General features: G+C 36.0%; 1 protein-coding gene across 1 annotated transcript; it reads right to left on the bottom strand.

The window, feature by feature from the left end:
* Nucleotides 1-5,117: 5,117 nt before the first annotated feature.
* Nucleotides 5,118-19,356, bottom strand: LOC140137634 (uncharacterized). Its single transcript, XM_072159371.1, is given in 8 exon segments — nt 5,118-6,005; nt 6,930-6,964; nt 6,967-7,206; nt 7,817-8,009; nt 10,121-10,163; nt 18,151-18,202; nt 18,205-18,237; nt 18,240-19,356. Coding segments are annotated over 8 exon segments (1,590 nt in total). The 5' UTR covers nt 19,009-19,356; the 3' UTR covers nt 5,118-5,780.
* Nucleotides 19,357-19,853: the final 497 nt, after the last annotated feature.

Here is a 19,853-nt window from a genome sequence, read left to right as displayed (position 1 = left end):
TTACATCAATTTATCAATCGCTTAAAACAATACAAAATAAAATTTAAACACTTTCTTTGCCAATACCTCAAAATCAATGTCAGCGACATCCGACTCATTTCCCTTGATCGTGTCACATTTAAAGACAAATGCACAAACATTATGAAAGAAAGACACACACACATCCAATCTTAAATAATAATCTTTTTTTTTTACTTTTCCAGGATTTTCCTCTTCTTCTGTGTACATACAGATAACAAGATATTTACAGATGCTTTTAAAATAAAAAATCTTATTTATTTCTCTACATGAAGGCACAACCACAAATTTGAGGAAAAATCTCGTGTTATTTCTTGGTTGATTTCCATGGTTAACTGTAAAACACATTTTTGTACCTTTTCCTTAAGCAAGCAAGCTCAAAATTGGAAAACGGAAGTTAATGCATGATTAAGCATGAGTGTTGATGCACATAACTCCAAAACCAACTTTGAGCAAACAAACTTGTTGGAAGAGCAGAGAATTATCATACACATACAAACAAATTTTACAGTCCATTTTCTTGACTACGTATGGCAAAAGCTGTGAATAAGACCAAACTGTACTGAAGCGGCAAAGCGTAAAACAAATGTAAAATTAATGGTAAAAATGATTTCAAAAATACATGAATATGATTTGTATTTAATGATTGTGATATTCACCATGATAAAAAAATATCTGTACAGAAAAAAAAAAAGTATTAAAGTGTTTCATCACCAATAAAAATTGAAAACAAAACCATGTTACTATATACATGTACACTGTCATAATGGATGGGTACTATCCAGAGGATTCCATAATGCAGATTTCACAAAACAAGACATAGATTAATGTACCCTATTTGCCACCATCTTTGTTATTTTAAGAAAGCAATTCGTGTTTTATCCCACACCCCATTTGCCAAGTATCTGTGCAAAATACACCATATATAAGTTCAGACGGCAAGTCTTGAATAAAAAAATGTTGTGAAGGCCAGGCTTCAGGCAATACCTTTTTACTCCAGTCCCATTATTGTTGGCCCATCTTACAATGTTTATTTCCTGATTTTTACAAGAATATATGAAAACCTGTTGACACCTAAGACCTTAGTGTTTTTGTCCAACAAAATCTTGTATTTGAAAAATCTGCCCTTATGTAGTCCCTTGCAGTGTTAGCAGTGCTCGAAATAAGTATGGGCCTTGAGTTGAAATCTACAGGCCCATGTCAATTTTCAAGTCGCACAGGTTCACATTTCCAACACTCTGTAAATACTGACTTCAGACTCGAAAATCAACAACAGGCAATGTCATGGATTGACGCTCAAGTCCATCTGTCTTACTGGCTTTGGTGTCAACATTTTACGGGCCATGCAGAGCACTGTAGCATATCGAGGGCCCATTGTATTTCGAGCACTGATTTTCAATGAGATTCTTTCCATACATAAAACTGACTTGTTAAGTTGAAGATTTCTATTTGTTATGAAGAAATCGCAACCTTCCATGCTTTTACTATGACCTCCAAATACCAATGTCACCCAAGTACCCACCTACCCTTGGTGACGCTGCTCTCAGGCGATACTGGTTTGCAGAGACCATACAATGTAGTAAAAGTACACCTAGTGCAATATATTAGGCTGATATTAAAGAAAAGGAAATTGTTTGCACTACATACATAGTGAACAGAAGTTGTGCAATTTGAGTTGAGAAAAAAACATGGCACTACAATTACCAGATTTCAGCTACATGTATTAATGAAGAAAATTTACAATGATATTGATAAAACATTTGTGGTGTGATCAAGCAAAATCAGTTTGAAGTCGGGGATATTCAATTGCAACATTTCTACTTGGATGTATGAAGCATTTGCAAAGCTACATTTTGCAGAAAACCCCATTGAAATTGGACACTTCGTTCGAAAGATAATGCAGTTAAATGAAGGGTTTCCAAAATAATAGGAAACAAAAGAAATTATTCCCTTTGTTTGGCTATATCTCAAAATCAATATTTCCGACTTCCGACTGATTTTGCTTGATCACATGACATTTGCCTTGATTGACAAGTGTAAGTGTTGTGAAGTGGCAAGTTTTTAACCATGAAAGAACATAGAAGTGAGTTAAATTACAAAGTTATTTTTAAAGTAAATCTAGACACAAGTTCAGGGGGGTAATCAGAGGCACCAAAGGCCTTGTGGATCATGGATGCCACATGTACATGTTTTTCGCCTTGGTGCCTGCCCCCATGTATAACTTAGTCCACATTCTTCAGCATGCCATTACCTTGGTGCCAGGCCTTCATTTCTGAAAATAGCAGGAGCTCAGTTACTCCCTCTCTTTTGTGTACTGAGGAGCTTGACAAGGAGCTTAATTATATAATATCAATATTAAGCCATAGGATTTTCAAGAAGTGAGAAGCTCAATAAATTGAGCTCCTGAAATACTGTTCAGGAGAGCTGTAGGAGCTCCGGCTCAATTGAGCTCCTCAAAAATGAAGGTCTGTGGTGCCCAGCAGGATTTAGGCAAATGCCTTGGTGCCCTAGCAACATGTGTTTACCAATGTATTAGAATAGCACATTTTTGCATACATTCAAGCCACTCTAAAACCACTGAGACTTTGATCATGGCAGCTTGAGCTATCATTATGTTTTACCTTTACCAAAATTCAGGACGAGTTAGTTTCGCAATTAGTGAAACCAATGCAGCATAATATTACTCTCAAATTAAACTGTACGTGACCTGATTGACAGCTCACTCTAACCCCCCCCCCAATGTGCCCCGTCATTCCCATCAAAATGCATTTTTTGGTATTAGGTGGAAGCTAATACTTTAGCATATTTTTCTCATAACCCCAGTGAAATTATTTTAGGTTACAACCCTGGAAGTTATGTATACATACCATTCTATGGGTCAATGTGATACACTTTTTTCCTTCTTGAATCCAAACCCAGGGATGTAAGTAGAACTGAAGAAAAAATCCTACAAATCTGGAAAAAAATCCTGAAAAAGCGAGTGAATTTGGGCTAAAAAGCCCCAAAAACCGGCTGATAATAAATAAAAGTGCGGAAATTTGGACACAAAAAAATCCTACATTCAGGATTAATCCTACAAACTTACATCCCTGCAAACCAGTCGAGCATTATTTAAATAGAACTTAGGAAGAATGTTTGGATGGAGGGCCTCAATGTGAGGTAGAAAATATCATTTATAATCAAATCGGACCATCTTTCATGATTTAACAGCAAAATTACACGTAAAAGGTTCATTTTCAGCAATTTCAGCAAGACCTGAAATATACATAATGTAAAGATATTTCTCTCTTTTCTTAATAATTCAAATGCACCTTATCATCAAAAATTTATTGCTGTAGTAGAAAAACTATATTCTGTCACAATGGTCATAGTTTGCTCTTTTTGACAGAAAAAATGTCAACATGATAGCTGGACTATCGTCTGTTCTCAACAGGAAAACAAATATTAAAATTATTATGGTAAAAAAGATAATATACATTATTTTGGTACAAAATCAAAATGGGTTGTAAACCCTATAATAACCAAGAATTCAATCATTTCAAAATTTTGCAAACTTCTTGTTACATCCTCTGATTACATCAGGCACCAGCAGCTCGATTTTGGTGTTGGCGACCATTAAAAAATCTCACAAAATTCACACAATTACTTCTAAGCCATTGATTTGAACGGGATGACTTGCATTCATGGGCAAATTCATCTAACACACCCACTTGGGCTTCAAATCACAGGTAATTGTACCAGGAATTCTGGTCACATGAGTTGTATGACATCATTAAAAAGAAGCCCTTTCCTTGGACCACCTTCAGAATAATGTTGACAGCAAATCTGGCAAGATCAAATTTCTTGATAATAAGTTGTCTGAAATTAATTTCTTGAGAAAATCAATCTGTGAGAAAATACAGCTTCTCAAATGACATACCTGGCACGAAGCTAATCTAAATGCCAAAATATAGAAAACATACCTGTTTTGATCATTTTTAAACTTCAGAAACAACGGCTTACACGGCAAAGCCAGTAATCGGATGTAACAACAAGTTTGAACTGCTGCGGTGGTGTTCAGTTGTGATACAATCAAACAAAAACGGGTACTTTGTTGAATATTTTTATCATTTCCTATTTTCTCACCCCATTGTACAGGCTACAATATAAATTCCCACCAAAATTGAAAATTAAATTAAAATTTCCTGAGATAACAACTCGGACAATAATTTTCATGATGAAATATTGGCAAAATCATTAAATTCAAAAATAAACTAACATTCATACCGTCCAAAAATTTGGGGCAGAGAGCCGGAAACAGCATTGAAAGAAATTTTGCACTTACTGAATCGTTCGACTCTTGCAAAAAATCTACATGGTTTTTGAAAATTTACAATTAAATCAATTTTGAATCACACAAAATCTTCTTCGGCAAATCTTTGCAAGAATCTTACACTGATTTGCACCAAAATCCTAACCCTGGCACTCCTCTTGACTTTAAACTTAACTTTCAGCAACAGACACCAAATTATGCTTGATCATCTCACATATATTAAAAATATTCACAGACACCAACTTTTGAGAAGAACTTCAGGAGTCCTGACAGTCACAGGAAGAGGTAGCTACATAGGGCCAGTACAGTCCAACATGTCTGCTGCAACCTTTTGCTTTTTAAGATTCTACTCAAGGACTGGCTGTGCTCCTCGTCCCATGCTGCAGCAAAGTTGCTGTTAAGTAGCAACATATCAAATACTAGCCCATGGGCAATTCACCAAAATGAAAAGGATTGGAAACTGTCCCAAGCAGTGTTTACTCAGAGGCTGTATGTCTCAATTTTGGCCCAATGAAAATTATATTTGGCTCACACAAATTTGCAATGTTGTAATAGTCAATTTAAGGAATTAATGAGCCAAAATTGGGCCAATTTGGGGAGAAAATGCTTCATTTGGCGCATCCAATTTCCAGAGAGTAAACACTGGTCCCAAGGAATGATGAACTGCCTTCAAATCACCAGAGCAAGGGTTCTCAACTATTATGGCTCAAGTGCCACATTATCTTTGAAGATGAGGTCTGAAGTCAAGTTCAAGTTCAAGTTCAAGTTTATTTCACCATCATGAAGTGCCTAATGGGCACATAGTTCTTATTATTTTCTTTGTTTTTGAACACTTTCGGAGTGCCACACTAGTGCCACCAGTTGAGAACCTCTGTACCAGGGCAATAAGAGGAACATGGAACAACCCAAAAGATTAATGACATCCTATAAACAAAGGGAGAGGGTTAAAATGTTGATTACATTTCTCCTAGTATAGTATTAGTTCTTAAAAAAACATTGATCAATGTTCACCAACTACCGGTGTGTTACAGACAGGGAGGGAGGGGCCAGCTACATGTATAAAAACAAAACTAGTTGTGTTTATAAGACGTCAACAATCTTTTACACACAGTAAACACACCCTTTGGAAGACATGACCTTAATCTTCCACACAGGTGGTGTAGATTTCAAATAGAGGCACCCATTTACAGTGTAGGTAACCCCATTTGAAATTCACACTACCTGTGTGAAAGATTAAGGTCATGTCTTCCTTAGAGATATGGATTTCAACTGGAATAGCCCACTCTGGGCAAGTTGATATTTTAAAAAAAAACACACATGAGCTGTGTTGCGCATGTGGCTACTCTTCGGAACTTCTCAAAGGTCAGTGCCTGCAACTTTTTTCTTTTAATTTAGCTAATAGTACTAATTTCTATTGCTATTTATGTTGTTCTACGGGTTTCTGTGATTGTCACATCAGCGCCGTGACGGAAGTCCTACTGGGGCTACAAAATTGTGATTGTGCGTACTGCTGGGGGTCTAACCCATTTAAGGTGCTGAGGGACGTGTCCTTGATGGGTGATGCGTCCAAGAAGCTGCTCATCACAGGGTTGCTAGGAAGAGAGGTGGTAGTCATCATGGGGATGTCCAGATTCATAATGTCGCTGCAGGTCAATGGATCCAAGCCCAGCTGCTCCTGAAAGGATAAATTTTAGAAAGAGGTTTTCTGTTTAAAAAGGCGACCCAATGCAACGAAAACAGGAAACACAACACAAACACTGACACAGTCAACAAGAGTACATTGCCTAATTGTTCAGAGTTATGTTCTGTGCGTCGAACACAGGTGATAAACAATCACCTTGATTGGCTGATCGACAATCTCACCAACCACATCTTCTATCTGCTCAATGATCACCCAGAACTTTGAACAATTAGGAATTTGACTATATAAACTTAGACAACATAGATAAATCTAAAGATGAGAAAGTTCAGACACAGCATCTACGCATTAACTATCACAAGTGAACATTCTATGCTATCTAAAATGCAAGGTGCAGAAATTCAATGGGCTGGTATGAGTAAGTACATTTCTAGACTTGAGATATCAGGCCCGTGTAACAATTTAACCCATTGAGTTTAACATGAAAAAGTGGTTCCTTTGTTCATGTGATTTGTGCATTCAAGTAAACCCTGATGTCTACATGTGGTAAGATGCACTGTGCTCTTCCAATCATTTTTTGGCAACATTCACCTAGTCTTCTATGACAACACTACTTTTCTAAATTGTTGATTACATGTACAGTGCAAGTTGGTATGTACCTTGTAGTTTGTAACAAAATGGGCTACAAGTACAAAGTGCTAACTACAATGTGCAACAAAATGGTTTCAAAACAAAATATCAGAAATGAAACAAACTATCGTACCACATGTGTTCATTCTCCGAGTCAATCTGCATTACAAATTTATCTCACAATAATTTAGAGTCAAAATCAAAGGCCAAAAGAAAACTTCCTTGCAGAAAGTGAACAAAGTGGTACCATTTCTGAATTCACAAAATGTGCGGCAACATGCAAACAACATTCAGACCATAATAAAAAGATGCATAACGTACTGCATATACCTGGAGATTAAAATCTCCCTCAAAGGTCACCAACCCGGGTCAAGGGGCATGTTGATGTCTCCGCTGAAGAGGTCGGAGGTCATGTGGTTGCTGCTGGCAAAGTCGTCCGCGATGGTGATCTTGGGTTCAATTTTGGGTGTGGTCCTTGTTGATGTGGCGGTGGTAGGTGTGACTTTGGGTTCGATCCTCTGTACAGGCGTGGTATGCATGGTTTGTACATGTAGGTAGGGGTTGTGGTGGTTACCAGTAACAGCTGCCTCTATCCTTTCAAGTTCATCTGTAAGATGGAAAAATAAAACAAATTGGCAAGGTTCAACAATTTGGTCTTTATAAATGGTCCTTTTGAAGGATGTTCAGATCCACAACCTCTACTTTCAAATCAATGAAAAAGCCATGTTATTATTGACCCTGTGAAATATTACCCACGGTATATTCATGCTTAATTACTTGGGCTCAAATATGTTTTGTTACTAATGCAAAGCCAAAAATGCATACATGTGTCATTGGGGGTCAGCCTCTTATGATATTCACAAGGGAATAACAAGTAGGAAGCACAACCATTAAAAGTGGGTTCATCGTAGTACTAAGTACTGTGATTTCATATAAAGTATTCAAATCTTTCATTATTTTTGACTCCCATATCAACAGGGAATGAATATCAGGATGATACTCCATCTATAGGTGCGGAAGGTAGAATTCAGAGCAGTGATGAAGTCGGCACTCTAAATTCCTACATATCGGAACCAAACCCTTGGTGGCGGATTCTAAATCGTAAGTTGTGTACTTCCCTTCCTTGTACATTTACATCCAGACAAGTTTGCTTGATGTAAATTGGGGGAGAAAATGGGAACAAAGCAGGGAACAAAGCATTGATTCATGCCTCTCACCTGGGTTAGCCATAGCTCTGCGTATACCGGCAGGATCTTTCTTGGTCCACTTTGCTACTTCTTCCTCCATCTTGGTGGTCTTCTCTGGGTTCAGGGCCCACAGACATCCCTTCCTTGTTCCTGTGTTACTGGTGGCTGGTTTCTCAATCTTCGCGAAGCACTTGTTCAAGGACAAGTTATGCCTAACAGAGTTCTACAAAGAAGAAAACAAATGAACTGGAATTAAAATTAAACACAGAAAAAAAGTACAGGGAACGTGTATTTAAATTTGAAACCAAATTTTGAATAATAGAAACTTGGGAAAATACAATGTAGGCCTACATGTTAAATTATTCAAAGGGGAAAAAGATCACAACTTGAGGAGTTAAAAATTTATTGTAACTTAAGTTACAGCTACTGTACATATGTACAATGTACACCAGTACTTACAAAACTTGTATTTCCTTGTTCATAAAAATTAAATAAAAAGCTCTGGAAATCATTAAATCAACAACTATTTTACTGTAATTTTTTCTTTTACAGTTACCACACAATTTTCACACCCATTCAATCTATTTAAAATCCCATATGATTTAGATCAAAAATATTTATTTGAAATTTCATTTCTATTCAATGAATGGATAATGAAAGTTCAAATTAGTCTGCCACTGAATAACCATGTTTAATGCATGAAGTATTTCCAGGGTAGTGCCATGTGCATTTCACAACTCCCATTCATTGGCATGCTGCCCAATTGCCCAATTTAAAAGACCTTCCTGTGCATCATTTAAAAATCACATTTATAAAAAATTCCATTTTGCTGCAAAAACAAGGATTCTTTTTGTAAAAAAAATACCCAAATCTTTAGGAAAAAGATTAATTCATGCTTGTTTAAAAATATACCACCTCCACAAGGCAACAGAAATGGAATAGTCCAGGAAGTAAAATCAATGAAATTTGAATTTGAGAGTTTGTTGAGGCGATCCCTGTACTACAAGTCTCTGGTAAACAAGCCTGGCACAAAACCACACAGCACAGCACCCTGAGGGAGCTCTAATTTTGACATGGATTTTATTTTCATGATTGAATGATGCGGTTGGTTTGTAAATTGAGTGCTACAAAGGTATAAAATGTAGCAAAAATGTATAAAATAGAGATTTTTTAAGTAAAGAATCTATAAGCCAATACATGAAAACCCTGTTTTTCAATTTGTGAAAATATTCTGTGCCTGAAAAATTATGATTTGTGCTGTAGAGCAGCTGCACAGGCAGGCCAGAGTTCATTCAAGCTTGATAATGCCAAAGGTCACCAACTGACGAATGTCAGCACATGGGAATGTGGATCAATACACTATATATGTAGGGAGGAGGTACTCTTGTTATGGTGTGAACAAGTAAATAAACATGAAAACAGTACTTGAAAATTATATTTTTAATTTTAAAATATTGTACATTTTTAGCTTGATAAATTCCAGTGCCTTGATTTTGCATAAAATTTAGTGAATTGTTTCAAAATGGATGGATAAAATTGGACACATCTGTGTTTTGGAAAATGAAAACACCCCTGTGAACATCAGCACCAGTGGAATAGCCATATTTACATATGAAAAGGAAAATTCATATCATAACAAACAGGGTTTTTCCACTTGAAAATTTATAGAAGGCTCTCTTGCAATACATGTATAAATTGGTATTTAATTGTATTATTGCACAAAATGTTATTTGTGTGAAATGCATTATTGTTACGTGGGGCAAAAAAGAAAAATCTCCACTATGATGAACAGATCTAGTTGTGGGATCTGAACACAATAATGCAGAAAACATTTCAGCAACGCAATGTACTGTTTGTGTTGTGCCTGCACCTTTGTACATGTACAATTTGCATATTATTTGGAGGCCATTTTTAAAATCCAAGAATATGGAAATAAATTCACGCCGGGAAGTGGCAAGTCCATGATTCACATGTATACATTTTACAAAAAATCATAGATGTTGAATTTTTAGTGTATGCCTTTTTTAAACAAGTATTGACAATTTAGTAAATATTGCTTTCATTCAATAGTATTAGAAAAATAATAAAATGATGATACCGATAATACGTGTACTTGACCTATTTGCACAAATTGCAGGGAACGAAAATACTGTACAAATAAAACGTGCAGAATTTTGGCCCTCCAATTCAGACTTGCTTTTTTAATAATTTACCTCTAGTGATACAATGTGTTGAGAAGTGTCAACTGTCAAATAAAAAAAAAAAAAAAAAGAAAGAGAAAGAAACTTTGGAAAAGGAAAGGAACGTTTCTAAAAAAACACACAAAACACTCACCTTCCAACCATCTGGTGCCGTCTTAAAATATGGAAAATTTTCACTGAAAGAGAAAAGAAATTATAAAATTAAACATCATGCGAGTTTGGAAGTTAAAATACATTGCAAACAATTAGATGATTCAGCATTCAATGTAAGAACTGTCCAACTGGAATGTACACAAAATGTTACAAATTATAGGAATTCAGGAAAACAAGAGCAGTACTGTAAATTCACACTTTTTGAGAAAAAAATGATTTTCTAATGTCTACAAATAAAGCAAAATATGCTCCCAACTTTTATATTTTGACTGCACATTTTAAAAATTTAAATGGCTTTTTATAAAGTGAGAGTAACCATGCCTAAAATTGACAAAACATAGTTTGCCCTAATTTGCCCCTAAATCATATAAAATGGCAAAATTGTTTGCTCAGTCAGTGCAGAATGACAAAAGGTCTCGGTCTCGTATTGGGTCTTGGATGGTTTGGTCTTGGTCTTGGATGGGCAGGTCTCGGTCTTGGACATAGACTTGACTCAAGATAAGCGGTGCGTTATTCATAATAAGAAAAGAGGTACCCGTACCGCTAGAATGTTATGTACCTCATTTCTTGAAGAACCACTTGTATTGAATCACTGATATTTCAAGTGAAGTAATTGGATTCCTTGCCCCTACATGTATAATATAGGCCCTACAATGTACATTTGTTACAGCGTCACGGCAGCGGGTAGTTATATTTTGAGAAAAATGCAAAATTAGTCACAAAATTATCAAAATTGCTGTGCATTGCACTTTTTTCCTGTCAGAATTTTTGCATTTTTAAATTATGATGGTATAAGATTTTGAAAGTCAGTTCTCACTCGAAAATGGTTTTAAAACAACAGATTTAAAGTTCCTATGAATGTATGTGTGTAGGCTATACATGTATTTTTTTTGTAAATATTTTTTCCATACCATTTTGTGAGAAGACATTTTGCACAATCAGTCAAAAAGTAAACAATACAAGATACAGTGACTGGCCTTTCAATCTTATCACTGAGTGAATAGTGAATGAATGAATGTTTTGTGCATGTGAATAATCATGATAAATAATTGATTATTTTCTGATGACTGATCAATGTCTACTAAGGCTGGCATTTTCGGTCGGGTAAACGGGTACCCGCCCGAGATTACATTACCAGGTAGGAAATACCCTCCCGGTACCGAATTCAAAAAAAAAAAAAAAAAAAAAAAATTCAAGATATTTTGTTATTTTTAATATGAAAATTGATAATTTGTATTCATGTCATAGTCTATTAATGATTTCAAAATGCATTCAAATTCAATACATTTTGAAATCATTAATAGACTATGACATGAATACAAATTATCAATTTTCATATAAAAAATAACAAAATATCTTGAAATTTTTTTTTTTTTTTTTTTTTTAGGTCAACCATGAATGATCCTGGCATTTAGGTCTAGGTCCAGAGACACTACAAAACCGAAAAAATAAAAAAATTTTAAAAAATTTTAAAAAAAAACAAATTTTTTTTTTTTTTTGCAATTTCGGGTACCCGGTTACCCGCCCGAAAATTGCGGCGGGTACCCGGGTACAAAATTACCCGAAAATGCCAGGCCTAATGTCTACCAATAGTAGCCCATGGTCTATAGCGACACACCCATCTCCAACCCCAATGTCAACTATATCACTTATCAGTCATGATTCTCAAGGCCACTCTGGGTACAAAATTATCATCAATCATCAATGACTGTGAGTGTGAATACAAATTTTGGAACATTGGTCACACCCTGCCCCACCCAATGAAATGATTCAATATCTACATTTTATTTTGTAGGCCTATAATTTATATCTGTATACAAACAACAAAATTATATTGTACGTGCAAATTTAATTTTCAACATAATGTCAATTCAAAATTTACCACCGCCCGAGCAGTGGCGTAACTCGTATGGGCTCTGGGGGGGCCGCGCCCCCCCGGCACCCGGGCTAAGGGGCACCCTGGCCAGGCCTTGATACACATGCATTTCGACACGATAATACTTTGTTATAGGAACGAAGTGGACACCTTTACCTACCATGGAGAGAATTAATCTTCATTTGGGTGCCCCCTCAACACAAAATTTGCGCAGTGCACCTTAACTTGTCATTTGAAAGACCGAAATTCAACTGATACCAAATTAGTGGTATTTAAGCCTGACATTTCGCGCCCGCGCGCAATTGTTTTAGGAAGAAGGGGTATTTTGTACTCTTGCTCCCGGGCCCACAACCTCTAGCTACGTCACTGCAGCTAGTGATAAATCTTGAAAAGTAAAGCCATTGGAGAAGATGAAAACATTTTTTGTTAACATGAAGTTCATTGAAAGATGAAATTAATTTGATCGGAAACACTGTACTATTTCAGCGCGCAAATCTTTTGTATTTTGCACTATTTTGGCCCATGATCGGGATGAATTTTGGTGGAAAACGGGCTTCTTGTCCCTTTTCTTTTCCTTTGCGTTCCGATTTTCTCTTTCAATTTTTGTCGGAAGAGCACTTTTCTCTTTCATTTTTTGTCCGGGTGGGGGGGCTTTGCACCATGCACACCATTGGTTAGGGGCACCCGATTTACTTTCGCCCCCGGGCACCCTGAACCAAAGTTACGCCACTGCGCCCGAGACCCGGAACAATCAGTGTCTGATAAGCAAAATATATATTGTCCTGTGGCTGTGGGCAACCTGAAAGCATAGATTGAACCAGGGTTGTTTGATTTAAATCACTTGATTTTTTTTAATCACTAATCAATTTAAATCAACTTTTTTTTCCATTTTTGATAAATAAGTTAATTTCTGGCTTAAATCAGAGTCTGCACGTTAAATTGACTGTTTTACTTCATTCTTTTGTTTCTACAACTTTTGGATTCAATTAAAATACCTCTTTGATGTCACTTTATCTATTGCTAAAAAATCAGCTTCAAGGTGCAGAATTCAACAGGTTTTTACCCCATGATTTTAATACCAAATTTTTTCTTTGAAATTTTCACATGTAAAAACATGTTTTGATTTTTTGTACCTGGTATGCTTGTGCATATTCCACTGCTACTCTTTTGACTTTATCATGGGGTATAGCAGTTCTTGGAATAAAACAAAATATAAAAAAATCGATTGAAATAAAAAAAATCCGATTTTTTTTTTTTTTTTTTTTTTAAATCAACAACCCTGGTCATTGAATCCTTGTTTGTCCCAAAAATGTGACATATTTTTGATTTTGATGTTTTCGCATTCTGGAAAATCTGCAGTCTTGATTTTCTGGAAGTTGGTTTGGTAATAATATTACACTTTTTGTACATAATGATCGGGACATTATCTACACATTTTGCCTTCATGTGTGACCTTTCTGTGCACAAAAACACCCAACAACATTGCAATGAATTTCACCCATAAAAAATGAAGAGTTTGAAATCTTCTAATTTTATGTTTTCAAATTTACACTTTTTTATTTGCACCTCCTCAAAATTAAAGTTTATGGTCGGCTAAAAATGTACATTTCTCTACGCATCTACAACAGAGACCGCCAGCATGGTTTCCCCACTTTCCCATTACCGTACCCCAGTAAAATTTAACGCCCAAGATATATATGTTTAGGATAATTGAATACCTGAGTGGAAGAAGGGCCCAACACGATATCGATATGTAATATTGAATGTTTGTGTATTAAAGGTACCCTGAAGATGAAAACATTCTGCCTATTTAGATATAAAAATTTTCCAAATATTAAGTTTTTTCTTAATATCTCAAAAACATGGAGTTGGGCCCTTCTTCCACTCAGGTATACATTCAATTGCTAGCAGGCCTAGGTTAGCACTTGTTCAGTGCGTAGGGAACCGTGACACACCATCTCTGACATTACAACAGTAACACACCAGTCCGAAACTGCTCAATGGCCGCACAGGAACTGGAACCAGTTCTAGCCTCTTTCTTTGTACCATGATTGTGGGGCAATGTGGGCAGGGTTGTATCCAGAACAGTGGGTGGAGCCCACCGGCCACCACCCACTCATCAGTCTAATCCTCGCTGGAGCCCACCACCCACTCTTCTCTGGAGCCCACCACCTCATCTTTACTATTTGGTTAATTTCATGGTAGTGGGACCCATGCACCACCCAAAGAGCATGTATGTACACATTTTCCTAAAAAATGCCCACTACCTGGTATCACTTGTATCTTGCTAAAATGAGGCACAAATGTACATTCTAGCGGTACCTTACTTCTTTTAAATCATAATTAACGTACCGCTTGTCTTGAGTCACTGAAATTCCAGTGTAGTAACTGGATTACTTGCCCCGTATGTACATAACTTGTTACTGGCAGTGTGTTATTTTTTTGAGAAAAATGCAAAAATAGTCACAAATTTATCAAGGGGTGTACATTACCACCTTAAATTACCACCCACCACTCGAACTCAAATCATTAATGCTTGTGGGACAGTCACTGGGACACAAACTTACATTCAAACTGACTTGTCCTTTCCATGATATTGAAAATAAAAATTTTTTTAAGTTTAGTTCAAGCCTTCAGAATACATCAGCCTTTCAATATATGGTCATTTTCACGGTAGGCCTAAAGGGTGTAACTTTGGATTTTTAACATTTTAATCCGTAGTGTTCTAATAAAGCCACAGAATTCCATGATTTTTGGCCACATAAGTCATCTAGTTAGCAGCTACCTTGGGTAGCATAATCAGCTTTGGGAGTTACTGCGTTCAGTTTTAGCAGGCTTAAATGTACTTAATATTGCCATTTTGAAAAACTATAAAAAACAGTAACATTTTTGAAAACCCTGTGTTTTCTTCAGTTAGTTCATGGACAATTTTTCTTATCCTGAAAGTACAGTCATATGTTCAGTAAACACTGCCACATTAGATTTAATTGTGAACAGCCCTGTATTTTTGAGAACCGGACTTGATATTTGTCGCTTCGGAGGCTTCATTTTCCGTTAACAATATTGTTAACAAACTTTGTGGGTGTAGCTTTGGTTCATAATTCTTGGTTATTTCTTCACTTCTTCTTGATTCATAACAGTTGTTATCTTAACTTGAAATGGGTAACAAAATTAGTCGATTTGCAAGCTTTTAAAATGTTTATAAAATCTTGACTTCAAAGAGCCGTTTTTCCGTTAACTTTTTTGAAGCCTCCGAAACAAACTGTTCAGGAAGCTTGTGCAAATATAAATAAAAGAGCTCATCCAATCTATTTATCAAAATGTAGCAAAGTAGATCCTCAAGTCACATGTTTTTAAATCGTGGAGATATATATCACCGTTTGAAGAAAATGGGACCCAATACAAACTTTCCGTTAACAATTGAAGCCTCCGAAACAAATGAAGCCTCCGAAACAACAATAAGATTAATTATCATCTATGCATATATCTAAATTGGTGTGTTTCATACTGATATCTGCATTGTAATTATTACTTGATATGTGCAGAATGTCATAAATTTAAAAAAAATTGACATTATGGTTAATGTTTGAAAAATATACTGATATCCAAAAAAGCCTGTTTCGGAGGCTTCACATGCAAAAAACACCATGCTTAACAAATGGGTGAAAAAATTAACATGTGATAAATCTACAATATCTGCCGCATAGAATCATTGATTCAATATACACAAGAAAATAACAGCTTAGATGATCACAACACTGTTGTTTTCAAAAAAACTACTTAACTGCAATGTTTAACAATTGTTAACATGAAAAAAAAGAAACAAAAAAAAATGACTTGCTGTGATAATTTAATTTTTGTCACAACTGAAATTCAATACTTAGAAGCAAAGCATGAAAATTGGTAATTGTGATATTTTTTACCTATTTTTTTATGTCAACTTGTAGTGGTTAGCCAAATATTTTACTTTTATGATCACCTGTGTTGTTAAAGGGGGGTAACCCTATTGGTTTTGGATATGGATTGTCTTTAAAATTACATAATAATATCAAATATCGCCCCTTTATGCTGCTTTGTGAAAAACGAGAGCATTTTCGGCGTAAATGTGAATAAATAGCCAAATTTGCAATCCAATACCTTGGTATACGTGAATTGCATTCTGGGTAGGCAAGCAACAACAACCATTTCCTTTCGTATGACGAATTTAATGCTGACATGCTGTACAATCAATGCCCGGCCCGTATTGAACGAAAAATATTTGTTTTTTTCGTACCAAAAAAAAAAAAAAGGAAACAAAATATATTTCCCCTTGCAATATGTACATTTCAAATGAATATAAAAAAAGTTTGGGTTAAAAATGGAGAGGAAAAAAACATTCCGACACCTGATTTTGAACCGATTACCTCTCGGTAGAATTAAAAACATGAAGCGCAGCTAACCGACTGAGCTAATCGCCCGCTGCCTCCATCGTGGAAATTTTATAATTAAATACGGCACACCGTCTAGACGCGTCTCCTCAGCAGTTAGTGTGGTTCGCTTTTTTCAAAGAATGTGTATGATGCGAAACCAAAGTAGCTGTTGAGGCGACTGATATTACGAGCTATTTCGCTTCATAATTCCCGCCCATGATCCAAAGTATTTACCATTGTTTACAAACTGGTATACCTGTAAAAGCCGCTGTGTTTCATGATTTCTCCGAAATACATCGACTTGGAGCGTCAAATTTCAGGATAGTAATGAGAAAAATAGTATCTATTATGTGATACCAAAACCTCATCAACAATGAAAAAAATCGGTGGGATGATGCTGTCGATCGGGTTACGGACCTTTAACTGAAGCCTCTGAAACACAAATCGCTTGAATTGCCAATTCTAAAAAATAACTCCAATTTCTGTGAAACTTGGCTGGGAGGTTCCTTTCATCAAGTAGTATTTGTACATGAAGTTAGACATTCAAATTATTTTAGGAACCCAATTAAAACTTAAAAAATATGTTTAAGGTTTGGAAATTTCCATTGTAAATGACACTTGATGTTAAAAATTTTCAAAACTGCAATTACAAACATAGCAAAACATGGTATAAAATTTAACTTATATCTGTTGACTTACTTTGGAATGGGATTTCACATGTATTCCAGCTTTCAAGTCATAATTTTCTGAGGTTATGTAAAATACATTTTTCTTAGATTTTAACCAAAATGTTATGGAAATGTCAAATTTTTATTAGAAATCAAAAGGTTTAAGCCTTGAAACATTATTTTACTGGAATTTAAGTTGCTTCTGTGCATGATTTCAGTAAACAGAAACATATTTAAGTGGTTTGAAATTTTGACCCAAAAAATCAAAAGTTACACCCTTTACTGTGAAAATGACCATATATAATCCAATATTAGAAATGTCAAATTTCTCTGCCTTGCAAATAAAACCAAGGATCATCTGAGCTGGACATTGTAATTGTGTTTTGACTGTCTAGATATTTTTCATCCTTGCCACCTTGGGAGATAAACAATACACAGACTAGACCTGGAAAATGTTATAAAATATCTGTACTTTAGACAAGTTAGTAATGAATTGGAAATATTGCAATTGATAGCAAAATTTCCCAAGATTCCTTTCCAATTAATTGGGAAAATTAAATTTCCATCTAATTTCAAAATTTTGCCAAAATTTCACTCAAGGAACTTCCTAGATTTTCCAACCAAATGTCCTTTTCCGAAGGTTTATGGTACGGTACATATTTTCACTGTAAAAAAATATTTTAAAAAACCATTAGATAGGCCTACTTTAATTGTTTAACCTCGTCCTCGAGTTTGGTAGCGCGAGTTAGTGACACAAGCCTGTGGCCGGGTGTGTGGATCACTCCAGTCATAATTGTGCGTGCTAACTAATCTTGTACAGCGTACATTGTATACGTCTGCGTAAAAGGGTAGCTTGTCAGCAAGCGTACCGGAAGTTGCAGCGCACCCGCGTAAGCACTGACTTCACTGCCAAACTTGCTCAAGGTGAAACAATATACCGTATTTCAAGTTAAATTACATGCATAAATGTACTGTATACAATTTCATTTTCAAAGTAGTTCCATGTTGCGAAACTGTAGTGAAAATTTAAACTGTACGATAAAATGAGTAAACCTACCACATAAATTGGTAAATTTCACTAACTGGGAGACAACCTGTCTTGCTGTTTTCAGAGCCATTGTGATGAGACAACTGTACGAATAAGCGGCTTTGCCCAAACTTTCTCAATTAAACCGTTCTTATTAGGTTCTACTTTCGCATTTAATGTTTGTGGTGTCCGCAAGTTCTGATTTTGCAGCGGAACTTGTGTGAAAGCAGCTTGTAGTCCTTGTAACGTGGCTGCTGCACTTTGAAATGTTATTTGCTGCTGTTGCTGATGATTTGCAGCAGCTGATTGTTGTTGCTGTTGTTGATGTTGCTGCGCTGTGACAGTTAATAAAGCGGATTGTGTGTATAAACTCTGATCTTGTGTGCACATGTTCATATTAATATTGCCCAAATTAAGGGAAACAGGTATTTGTTGCTGAATTGTTTGTCCATTTGAGTCCTCAGCGCTGACAATTAAATTAAGTTGCTGTTGCGCTGCATTGTTGCCACTTGTCGTTAAATGCAACGCATTGACAGGCAGTCCAGTTTGAGGGTCTACAAGTAAGTTATTGCCATCTAAACCATACTTATCTGGGGATGTAAATTGTGAAAAATCTACTGTGTTTGTAGTACTAGTGGTTGTTATTGAGTGTGTTGAGGTGGTCCCTCCTAATGTATTTCCAGCGAGTGTAACCGTTGGGCCCCATATACTACCACTATCCTCACCATCAGCGCACGATAGTTCAACAACATCAACATCCTCAGGTTGTGGGGTAAATCGAGCAGCTTCTGAACTCAAAAGCTGGTCCATTTCAGTCTGTACTTCTGATTCAAATACATCACGAACAGACGTCAATTCCGTCATTTGATTATAATCAGTATACTCCATTTTGAATTATGCTGCTTGTAGCTCGTTCCGTAAACATGTACATGTACGTTGTAAGTGCATTGAGTACTCAAAATTCAAAACAGGAAACACAAATTGCGATATTCAACGGTCCGCGAGCTCTCGTGCAGAAAAACACAGCTGAGATCTCTTCGTACAATCCACGCTTCCAAGATCGAAATATAACATCAGATGCAGAATATTCTATTCTATCCAAATATGTAATTTTCTCCTGCGTTCAAGATGTTTTTACTGCATTTTCATGATTGCAAATTTATCGTAATTTAAATGCGTACAGGTGTATGGGCCGTAGTAAACCGTAGTAAATCCGTTGACTGAGCCTTGAACAAAGACTGATGGGCATTTAAATAGAACGCTCCTGATTGGTTGATACCAGTCACGTGCCGTGAACCTGTATAACGGTGATTGCTGATTGGTTCTAATTGATAAGTTGTCAAAGCAGTACTTTGTAAAGAGGCGAACAGGTGGAACCGAGTTGAGGATATTTAAAAACCAATAATATTGATGATATTTTTTATGACCAAAATAGTGAAAATACTACAGATATTCTTGATTTTTGTTGTTTTTGATGTTGGCAATTGATTAGTAACACCACTTATATTTATTTAAAACTTTGGTATTAGTTGAATATTTTGCCCTTTAGGAAATGTCAAAATTCACTTGGAAACATGGTTTTGGACAGAAACATACCACCACTGACATCACAAGGGGGATTGGGCAGGCCATTGTTCTCTGGTGATTCTGGTCGTGTGGCATGTGTAATCTCATGTTGGCAGTGACAAAGGGCAGAAGCCACAAGGTGGCCTTTTTGTTATCAACAAAAGAAA

Source organism: Amphiura filiformis, chromosome 17 (genome assembly GCF_039555335.1).
Source record: "Amphiura filiformis chromosome 17, Afil_fr2py, whole genome shotgun sequence".
Classification (NCBI taxonomy): domain Eukaryota; kingdom Metazoa; phylum Echinodermata; class Ophiuroidea; order Amphilepidida; family Amphiuridae; genus Amphiura; species Amphiura filiformis.
Note: the sequence above shows the minus strand (reverse complement) of the source record. Positions and strands in the feature narration are given on the sequence as shown.